General features: G+C 40.3%; 2 protein-coding genes across 4 annotated transcripts in view; both read left to right on the forward strand.

Moving 5' to 3' along the window:
* The window catches only part of LOC107520817 (complement factor H-related protein 3-like), a 31,206-nt gene extending 30,667 nt beyond the window's left edge, over positions 1 to 539 (forward strand). Inside the window, exon 4 of one of the 3 annotated variants that reach the window (XM_036235477.1) lies at positions 94 to 539. In XM_036235477.1, the coding sequence (XP_036091370.1) occupies positions 94 to 368 (275 nt within the window). In that variant the 3' untranslated portion in view covers positions 369 to 539. The remainder of the gene's footprint in view (positions 1 to 93) is intronic. The other 2 variants (XM_036235476.1, XM_016165005.2) reach the window with 2 other exon arrangements.
* Positions 497 to 10,821, forward strand: LOC118613337 (complement factor H-like). Its single transcript, XM_036235364.1, has 9 exons — positions 497 to 511; positions 559 to 868; positions 1,603 to 1,794; positions 2,221 to 2,397; positions 4,220 to 4,402; positions 6,003 to 6,179; positions 8,561 to 8,737; positions 9,701 to 9,883; positions 9,995 to 10,821. The coding sequence occupies exons 1-9, from the start codon at positions 497 to 499 to the stop codon at positions 10,258 to 10,260; spliced, it is 1,680 nt and encodes a 559-aa protein (XP_036091257.1). The 3' UTR covers positions 10,261 to 10,821.
* Positions 10,822 to 11,036: the final 215 nt, after the last annotated feature.

Here is an 11,036-nt window from a genome sequence, read left to right on the forward strand (position 1 = left end):
ACTCATCTTTTCATGCTGTTAATATCATTCGCGTCCTTCCGGAAATGTTTGCTGACACATGTTTATCTTTTCGTCGTGCTCGCTCCCTTCTAGAGACATGTTCAAAATCGGATCTAGAAATTCAGAATGGATTCGTGTCTGAATCAGAGTCTACATATCCCGTCGGTAAAGAAGCACGATACAAATGCAAAGACGGATACGTAACAGAAGATGGTCAGACAACTGGCTCGATTAGGTGTCTGCAGAGTGGGTGGTCAGCTCAACCCAGATGCATTAGTAAGTCATTCGCGCCGTTGGCGTCCGTGACGCTGGTGGCCGTGGTCCAGAAGCTTACTGTAGCAAATTCTTTTGGGGGAGAGGTGGGCTGAGGTGGTTACGTTGGAAGAATAACTAGAAGCATCTTGAGAAAAAACATATATATATATATTTTATTACTTTTTGAGATGAGAATGTCAGTCTATCTTTCTCTCCATTCCTCTCCACTGTGGAACATCCCATGATTTGGAAACTCGTTAGGGAGCCATTCGTGGATTCTGGTGTAAATTCACTTCTTTTTAGCTGAAGCCGGGCTCACCTAACACCACTGGCCGTGGTGTAAGGACAGAATCTCAACACCCACTTCCTTTATTTTCCTGTCTTTGGCGTTCTCATGGGAATGTCGTGATTACTGCGTCATCCGCACATCCTTTTACAGAAACGACATGTGATCCTCTACGCATTGCAAATGGTGACTACAGTCCTAAAAGCACCACATACAGACTCGAGGACGAAGTCACATACTGGTGCAAAAATGGCTTTTATCCTGCGAGCCGAGGAACCACGGCCAAGTGCACGACAACCGGCTGGGAGCCCCCTCCACGATGCGGCTGTAAGTCCCGGGCGCATCTTGACCTGCTTCTTACCTCTGAAATCACTTTCTCTGAAACACGCAAAAATGGGGACCTGGAAGGTCCAAAAGTTTGCCATATGTCAAGCGAAATCAGAGATTTTCGAGGTTTCTTTCCTTTTATAAAGCAGCCAATGACAAGTCGGGAAAAACCATATCGTCGAAAGTGAGAAACCCATTTTTGGCTATTCAATGTTAAACATGTACGTGTGTGTAATTATCTATTCCTCTCACTAATATAATTGTGATGTCACAACTAAATGATGTGATTGTGATAGCGGAACATAAACATCGGGGAGGAATGCCGGCGTTTACGCCCAGGCATGTTCAAGGCCAAAGGCCGAGTGGATTTTCATGTGTGACCAGAGAGGGTGGCCTTATCACCATGAGACAGGCGGCTCGTGCGTGACAGTCATGTGCAAAACGGTCATGTGTTGATTAATCAGTTTATTGAAGTCAAATCAACATACAACATTCCGTTACGTTCGAGCGTGTCACACAAGAACTCGGTGTTTTTACCTACTGCGAAATGAGCACAAACAGGTCTTATTTCTACCATCTGAATTCATCACTTTCCTTGTCCTAGAAACCCTAATGCGATGAGTGTAATTATGTTAATGAGAGAGTGTAATTCACCAATCAACAGCGTATCTCTCGTTTGATATTAAGGCGAAACATTATTCTCACTTTTTTTGTTTGTTTGTTTTAATTGCAAGTTAAGCCCTGTGATTTTCCGGAAATAAAACATGGACGCCTACATCATGAAAATTATAGACCATACTTTCCAGTAGCTATAGGAAAATATTATTCCTATTCCTGTGCTTCCGGCTTTGTGACTCATTCACGACGCTCTTGGGACTACATCACTTGTGGACGGGATGGATGGTCCCCAGCCGTGCCCTGCCACAGTAAGCAAACCCCTTCGTAACGGTGCACGTCTACGTATCTCAGAGTGGAGAGAAACAATCACTCATGTGCACAGCTACGCCTGTGTGACAAAAGTGACGTCAAGGGCGAGTCCTATGGGCATAACAGGCGATGGAGGTCCTTCCTTGTCTGAGGAGCATTTCATTAAAAAGCACGAGAGCTCAGAATACTGTGCGAGAACACCTGTATCATTCACACGTATTTAAATGATAAATACTACAGGTGAATGATATCAAATATTGACTTTTCTTTCTTAAAGAACATTGAGTAGTAGCTGTAGTTTTTCTGAAGCGCTGTATTTTTTTTGAATGTTTATTCATTCCAATTTAAATGTTGTGAAGATAATTTTTAATTTGCTGTTTTGACCAAATGTATGGGTTGTTTAATGATCATTTTCTGTTTCTTAGGACAATGTATTTACAATTATTTGGAAAATGGCTATTCTCCATCTCGTGAAGCAAAATACATACAGGGTGACTCAGTAGTAGTCAAGTGCTATGCTGGCTTCACTCTCCAAAATGGGCAGACGTCACTGACCTGCACGGAGAACGGCTGGTCCCCCCCTCCCAAGTGCATCCGTGTTAGTAAGTAAACTGGTCTGACGTCCCAGTCCGTGTGTGATTTTCTAACATTCATCGACAAACTCACCTATTACTGTGGCGCGATGTTGACATCAACTTTTCTTCTGCCAATGGACCTATTAGCTTTCGTTTTCCCTAGCGTTTGTGAGTACACACACAATGTTTTTTGATATATATTTAGAGAAAATAAATGAGCCTATTGATAACACTCGTGAAGGAAAACCAATACAAGAACCTCAAAGTGGACGCCTATAATCGTAAAGTGGCATCATCAGCCTCATGGCACAGGAGGGCTTTCCATTGTCTTCTGCATAAAGAACACCAGTTTTGACCATCACCACGGGTGTGAGCATCTGTGGGAGCCCAGGAAGCCAGCAGAGGGGCCTCTGCGCGCAGCGCAGTGACCAGATCTAATGGCACGCAACGGGACGCGATGATGAGGCCGAGAGGAACAGGTTCCCGTGCCTGAGTGACCCCTGCCCTACAGCGCACCCTGGGTCTTGGGCATGGTGGCTTCAAGGGCTTTTTTCTTTGGGAAGGCTAAGGTTGTCACGGGTCAATCAGGTCCACTCGAGCCTTGTCTTTCAATATCACTAATGCTGGTTTGGGGAGCCCTTAGTCTGGGAGCAGCATGAGGCCTCGTCTGGTCCCTGTGCTGAATGACTGTGTTTGAAGAGGTCCTCCCCTCCTGACCGATGGAATTTATGCATGCTCTGGACATCTGCGACCTCCCCGTTCCCTGGAACTCCTCCGCCCGGCAGTCGTCCCTTACCCGTTCCCTCGTTTTGACCTACCCCAGCATGTGGCGTACTCGACCCAGGAATCCGGGGTTTGCCGTGCAGACCGTACAGTCTTCCATTCTCCTGTTTCTTCTTCTCTGGTTCTCTAAGTTCAACTTCTAGTGATGAGAACCTTGACCGTTGGTTCTTCTACTCAACATGACTGACGCTTTCTGCTTGGGTTTTCTCTTCCTGTGTTATAGTCTGGAAAAATTCCCCCCCCAAATAAAGCCACTTTAAGAGTAGAGCTCACATCATTTGCCACCATCTCTTTGGAATCTAGCTGGCCATCGACCGTTTCCCAGTGCTCCATGATGGAAGCCCCCCGAGGCCGATTCCATGTTTTAGCTCAGTTTCCTCACTGCTTATGGCCAGAAGTCTCTTGATTATTTTTGTTTGATGTTTATCAAATTTATTCAATTTTTTCAGTGAATCATCTTTTAACTAGATATGTTTTCTCTAATGTTTGTTATCATGTAATTTCTGCTCATAACTTTTATATTTTGAAATTTGTTTTTTCTGATTTAATGTGGTATCATTGGCAAATAGGAACTGCATGTGTTTATGGGGTACAGCTTGCTATTTTGACGTCTGTTTGCATTGTGAAATAATCACCATGATCAAGCTAACTACCACATCCGTCGCCTCACACAGTGACCAGTTTTTTGGCCTGTGGTGAGAACGTATAAGATCATTCCTTAGCCGTAGTTAAAACAAGTCACAGGGAAAGGCCCACTAGCTGGGTTCTGGCAAGCTACAGGTCGAGACCCACGAAACGCAGAGGTTTCTACACACTTCTCAGAAGAGACTCTGAGTATTTTAAATCTTGTTTCGTACCCCCCAAAAAAGTTTACTAAATTACCTTCACTTAGTATCTTTGGAAACTCGTAGTTTATTTTCTCTGATACAAGACCTTAGATAATTAAGTTTTTCTCGGTTTTCATTTACAAATGACTCATCTTTTCATGCTGTTAATATCATTCGCGTCCTTCCGGAAATGTTTGCTGACACATGTTTATCTTTTCGTCGTGCTCGCTCCCTTCTAGAGACATGTTCAAAATCGGATCTAGAAATTCAGAATGGATTCGTGTCTGAATCAGAGTCTACATATCCCGTCGGTAAAGAAGCACGATACAAATGCAAAGACGGATACGTAACAGAAGATGGTCAGACAACTGGCTCGATTAGGTGTCTGCAGAGTGGGTGGTCAGCTCGACCCAGATGCATTAGTAAGTCATTCGCGCCGTTGGCGTCCGTGACGCTGGTGGCCGTGGTCCAGAAGCTTACTGTAGCAAATTCTTTTGGGGGAGAGGTGGGCTGAGGTGGTTACATTGGAAGAATAACTAGAAGCATCTTGAGAAAAAAACATATATATATATATATATATATATATATATTTTTTTTTTTTTTATTACTTTTTGAGATGAGAATGTCAGTCTATCTTTCTCTCCATTTCTCTCCACTGTGGAACATCCCATGATTTAGAAACTCGTTAGGGAGCTATTCGTGTATTCTGGTTTAAACTCACTTCTTTTTAGCTGAGGCTCCTTTCCTGTGGTACTTGTTTTTAGGTGGTCAAACTGTTACGTCAGTGGGTTCCTTTCGAGACATAAAAATTATGTTTTTAAGTGAAGATACAGGTTCATAGTGCATAATTTTGGGATAACTTAACCTGTGTACTTTGTGTTTGATACTGTAGGGTATGTCCCCTTCTGAAAAGTCACTTCCTTTAGAAAACCTGCCTGAACGACTTGTTGTGGCACCAGATTCCGCTGTGCTGACCTTTTTCCCAATTCCCTCGTTTTTTTTTAAGATCTTCTAAGATAATTTGCTCAGTGTATCTTATTTATCCCAAAGCCATGCAGTGAGATTTTTGATTCAGTTTACGTGAAGTGAATATGTAAATTATCCATTTCTGTTGTTTTCATTTCTTTTGTTTTTCAATTTTTATACTTACGAAGAGCACTAGCCAAAGAAAAAAATGCTAATGGTTACCCCCACATAAAACTCATTTTATATTAAATTGTGATCAGTTATTCATTATAACACTCTTATTAGGGAAGAGAAAAGGTCTCTATTGTTCTTATTTTTACTAGTTTAGTTTTGCTTTATTTTTTAAAGCTTTATGCTAGCCAGCTACATACCATATTATAAAAATTGAGATAAATTATTGAAACTTTTATTAACATCACATAAGTTTAGCGTTAGTATAAATTGAGACTATCGTTTGACATTTTATTTTCTTACAATAAATATAAATGTAGAAATACCTCTATATTCAATCTTGATAAGTATAAATGAATACACAGCCATTATGAAAATAGTTGGAAAATTTAGCATGTAAACCTTAAGATTAAGTTCTAGAGTAGAATTTTAAGAATGTTAAAAATTCACTCTCGTTGAAAATCACTCTTTTTGTGCAACTGATGCCTTTTTCTCTGGCACATGTGTGACAACTGCTAATAAGTTTGGCATCTGAATTCATGAAATGCTTCTCTGCTTTTCTAAAAAAATTACGACATCTATAACGGCCTATTTAATTGCTAGCATGGAATAAATGCATAACTATAATTGCATAGAGAAAAATGTTCTTAAAATAAGTTTTTTAGAGTGTTAAGTAATAAGGAATCAGCTTTACATAAACATTATTTCAAATTTGAGTAACTATTTTAAGAAAGTGATTCATTACTGGTAGTCCAGGTTTTTTTTTTTTTTTTTATATCGTGTAATTTCTCAGTACATTCTAATTGATAGAGATTTTTCCTTACTCAATTAGATGGTACTTTCAATAATATTAGCAATGACATCCTCAATTCTATTATGCATTAGAGTCTTGTGACATGCCAATATTTGAGAATGCCAGAGCCACAGGTGATGCCACGTGGTTTAAGGTCAATGACAACTTGGTCTATGAATGCCATGATGGATATGAGAATGGAGATGGACGCACCAGTGGTAGCATACAATGTGGGACCGATGGTTGGTCTGACACACCCACGTGTCGTGGTGAGTACTTCTCCTCAGGTATTCTTTTTGTTTAGGATTACCAAAATTACCAGAATTCGTTTCAAGCATTTTATTTTTCTAAACAAATCTGAGCTACGTAGAGTCCCTGAAAAGGAACAATGATTGAAACCATCTAATGCAAACAGGGAGGAGAGGCTGTTTTGAAGCTCAGGATGATCATCTGTTTATCCCAGTCCATCAAGGCTGAGTTTTCTATGGTCCATACACATGATAGATTTGTGAGAGAGCATCCTTTTTTAGTTTTTCTAAATGCAGACTATTATATTTTGTAAAACTGGGCACTCATTACCAAAATCCTAAATTTTTTTTACAATGTCCTTAGCTACTTTGCTCCCGAGTTTCTGCAGAACTTAACACTCACTTCCCACTGTGAGTGTTCATTTCTGCAGGTCCTGAGAAGCTCTTTAGTTTTGACTTGGACAAGTTTTGTGGGCCATTACATGAGTATCTTGTATGTCTGCCAATCAGCTGTCTATGTTCCTGGGTCAGAAATAGAACGTCAATCTGTGGAAAACTAGTGGATATAGTATGGCCAAGTCAAGGGAACAAATAGTATGTGTGCAAAGATTTGAAAACAAAACAATACTGGCAAATCTCAGGGTGAGCTGAGTCTATTCAAGCGATGGGAGAACTTGAGGTGGAGGTTGTCTAGGCCAATGGTGAGGAGACGCAGAGCAGGGGGCAGATTTGGGATCTCTTTTGGTGGTAGAAATCACCAATAATATTACTAAATGTTGGGTGTGGGACAGTAATAATCAAGGCACTCACCTGTTAGTTTTTGTAAGGCGGAGCGGACAGGAGAAATGAGGCCGTGAGGAACAGCTCAGGTTTGACTTGGACACGTGATGGTTTCGCTGCCCATGGGCCATCAGCACTGGATGGTCAACTACCGAGGCGCATCCATGAGTCTAGCCAGGAGATAGACAGGTGAAGTTATCACCATGCAAAGGATGGCCTCGCACTGGGAAAGCATACAGAATGAAAAAGAAGAGAGCTCAGGACCGAGCTCCAGAGCAATCCCACATGGAGACGTCAGACAGAAGACGAACGGGAGGCACGCAGAGAACAAAGGGAGGACTCAGAGAATCGGAAGGGAAAAGTCAGAATCAGTGTCGTCATAGATGTGGAGAGAAAAGGGGAAGGAAGTATAATAGCTGGGTTCGCAGGGAGTCCTGTGGGGGAGCCCGGACGGGCTCTGGTTCTAGTCCATGACTGGCTCAGCGTGCAGCGTAGGGCCACAGCCAAGCCCATCTGAAGCTTTGCTCATTTTTTCTCCTATGTAAAATGTGTCACTATTTACAAATGTGCTAATATTTCAAATGAATGTTTTGGTTATTCCACTAAATTTTCCATATAAAGTTCTTGCTACACTAACTGCCGAAAAATCATCTCAAGGATACTGTAATCTAATCACATGATGATGATGATGATGATGATGATGATGATGATGATGTTACAGTAGCGAATGCTTCTAATTCCATTGCTATGTCAGTTAGAAGACTGCAAAAATGTGGCAGTTTGGGCTACAGAGAAGCCGACAGGAACTGTAACAGAAAAGGTCGGGATGGAGCAGTCAGAGCGGAACCTACACAGAACCTGAGAATGAGAGATGATTAGAAATTCAAAGCAGCACATGGGCTTAAGCCTTTCAAGGAGTTGGCTGTGTCAGGAACCAGGATGTTCAGAGTGTCGCTAGAGGAATCTATGCACTGAAGGGAATCATGTTTTGTTTTATAACAGCCAATAAAAATTATAGATGTAATAAGAAGAGATAGTTGTATATTATATAAATATTCAGGATACCTAGAATTTGTGTACCTACGTGATCTTGAACATATTTCTTTATCTTGTCTTATGTTTCAGTCTGATTTATTCACTTACAAAATATCAATTCAGTGACTTAATGTTTATCAACTGAAATATACTAGAAATGCCTCTCATATGTTCTGGTTCCTCATTTATATCAAAGAAAAATACCAATTTTTATTTAAGTATGCACTGTAAAAACGGCATCATTAGTGTTTTTATAATATGAGAGAATAGTTTTATATTTTGATAATACAAAAAAATGCAGTATTAAATTTTATAAATGTCAGTAATAAAATCAGAATCAGATTCACTGTCATAAGCAACTTGACTTTATAATAAAATTTCAGGACACATATATAGCTATTCGATGAGTCCCATGTGAATTTAAAGGATATCTAAAACCTAATAGATGATGTTTTTTAAAGAAGATTTATCTGATGACTCTCTGGATATGCAACACCCAGCACCTCACTTTTACACAGCGCATAGAAAATTCACTTTGGCAATGATTACCGATATATTCTCATTAAATTATTTGACCTTTTCTATAGAAAAAGAATGCGGAGTTCCCAATATAGAACCAAATGTAATTGCTGAGCCCAGGAAAGACAAATATAAGGTCGGAGACGTGTTGAAATTCTCCTGCAGAAGGAGACTTAAAATTGTCGGGACTGACTCAGTGCAGTGCTACCACTTTGGGTGGTCCCCTAGTCCTCCTACATGTAAAGGTGAGTATCTGAGAGTTGCTGAATCGAGATTTTGAATTTAAGTTATCACACTGGTTTCCTCTGTTCGTTGGCTTCCTGTGTGTCTGGTGCATGAAGCCAGAGATATGCATTGGGCACCAGACACCTCAGATTTTGTTACACAGGAAATTTATCTTCAATCGCTTTTTGAAATATGTGTCGGGAGGGACCGTGGATACATACATTGTGTCTACTGATGGACAGACTTGTCATCGATTTCGGCCTATCATTGTACCATTAAGATTGGAAATTTTGATCAGCATGGGCCTCACCTCAGGTTTCACTGAGTGTGTCTAAAGGATATTCATGCAGCTAACAGTCAGTTCAACCACATGAATGACTTAATCGAAGTTAAAACATGGATCAAATGTTCGTTTGCCTCCAGTGGTGGTATATTTTCAAAATGTTTTGATAAATGTTTCGGTGGAATATAAATATCACTGTCGTTTGCACAAACATATTTGTTAATCGGTTTGTGTGTATTTTTAAAAATACCTATAATATTGAACATGTTTTCTGGGCTTAAATATACTTCCCAATCAAGGGGTTCATATAAGTAATAAAACTGGGAGTACAAATCAAGGGTAAACACCATTCTTCCTCCTTGGGTTAAGAGCGTACAGTAGTCTATGGCCACACCACCCTGAACAAGCCCAGTGTCTGATCTCGGAAGTTAACAGGGTCGGGCCGGGTTAGTACTTGGATGCGAGACCACCTAGGAAGACCAGGAGCTGTAGGCATAAAAAATAAAAAATAAGGGATTGTAAACTGACAAGGTCCTTGCAACCTGTGAGGTCAAACAAGGGTTGCCTCGCCTAAAAAAAAAAAAAAAAATGCTATAATAAGTTAGATAATAAATAAAGGCAAAAAACCTTCGTTTTCCTGGATATATTAAGTTGCAAATTAAAGAATTTCACCGTCGATTACGCAGTATTTCTACCACAGGGGAAGTCCGGGCTTGTGGCCCACGTCCTTCGCTCCTCAATGGGGAAGCTAAAAACGCACCTAGGGAAGAATATGCGCACGGCGAAGTGGTGGAATATGTCTGCAGCCCTCGCTTTCTGATGAAGGGCTCCAACCGCATTCAGTGCGTGGATGGCGAATGGACCGACTTGCCCCTCTGTGTTGGTAACGTGTCCGGAAGCTTAACACTTAGACTTAAGCCAACACTGCGTTTATATTCATATAATCACGTAAGTTGTGTTTGAGAGATGCACATGTGTCTGTGACATTTTCCAGAGGAGGACAGCACCTGCGACACTGTGCCAGAAGTCACCAATGGCTATGCGGTGTCGTCTGCCCCTCCCTATCGTCATGGAGAGTCGGTCGAGTTCAACTGCACGGAAACATTTGCAATGAGTGGACGGAGATCGGCAACGTGTGTCAGGGGAGTGTGGACCCGACCTCCTCAGTGTGTGGGTGAGAACGCACTTTCAAATTGGCATTCAATAAAATTCAATATTTGCATTGTAAAAAACTGTATTTGCAAACATATATATATATAAATTTTTTTGAAATTTACAGATATTCTTAAAAATGTTAGGTCGTAATTTACAGTGAGTCGAAACATCTGTTTGTTGTTCGATAGGTGTCTACAGAGGAAAAACAGAAGCTAGCAATAGAATTTTATGGATCCATTCTGATATTAGCATTGTTTATCTTGATTTGTGTGTAACTAAGTTTACTTATATATATGGCCAAAATTTCTTCCTCAGTGTTTCTTTTGTACCTCTCTCTAGCCTAGCTTTTCATTCTTCACAAGAGGTTTATTTTCTTAAAGTCTTATTTAAAAATACTACCTAGGACCTGCACTGACATTTCAGCAAATTAAAGAAGGATTTTCATCTGCATCGAATTTTCGAAACATGTAGCTATATGAAAAAACTTCTGTCGTCTGCCTGTAACACATAGTGGAGCCAGCAAAAATTTGTTATGGGATTATAGGATGATCTGGTGCATAAAATAGCTTCTCAAGGATTCTAAGAGTATGTATACAAAATAGCTCATGACTTTAACATCCATCTTCTCCTGTATTTGGTGGTCATGCAAAAGTTCTGCTTAAAGTTTCACATATCATATATTACAGCTTAGATCCACTTTGATCTTTATCTTACATTAACCTTATTGAAAACATATCATTAACTGGTAACTTCATATATTCTGTTTTCGCAGATAATTGTTTTTATTTTAGCATTTTAAGATTGTGGATTAAATATAAGGTAGAGAAACAAATGGATGTGAACATTTGCACAGATTTCCAATGGGACCAAGTTTAGTCGTG

Source organism: Rousettus aegyptiacus, unplaced genomic scaffold, assembly GCF_014176215.1.
Source record: "Rousettus aegyptiacus isolate mRouAeg1 unplaced genomic scaffold, mRouAeg1.p scaffold_m13_p_18, whole genome shotgun sequence".
NCBI classification, from domain to species: domain Eukaryota; kingdom Metazoa; phylum Chordata; class Mammalia; order Chiroptera; family Pteropodidae; genus Rousettus; species Rousettus aegyptiacus.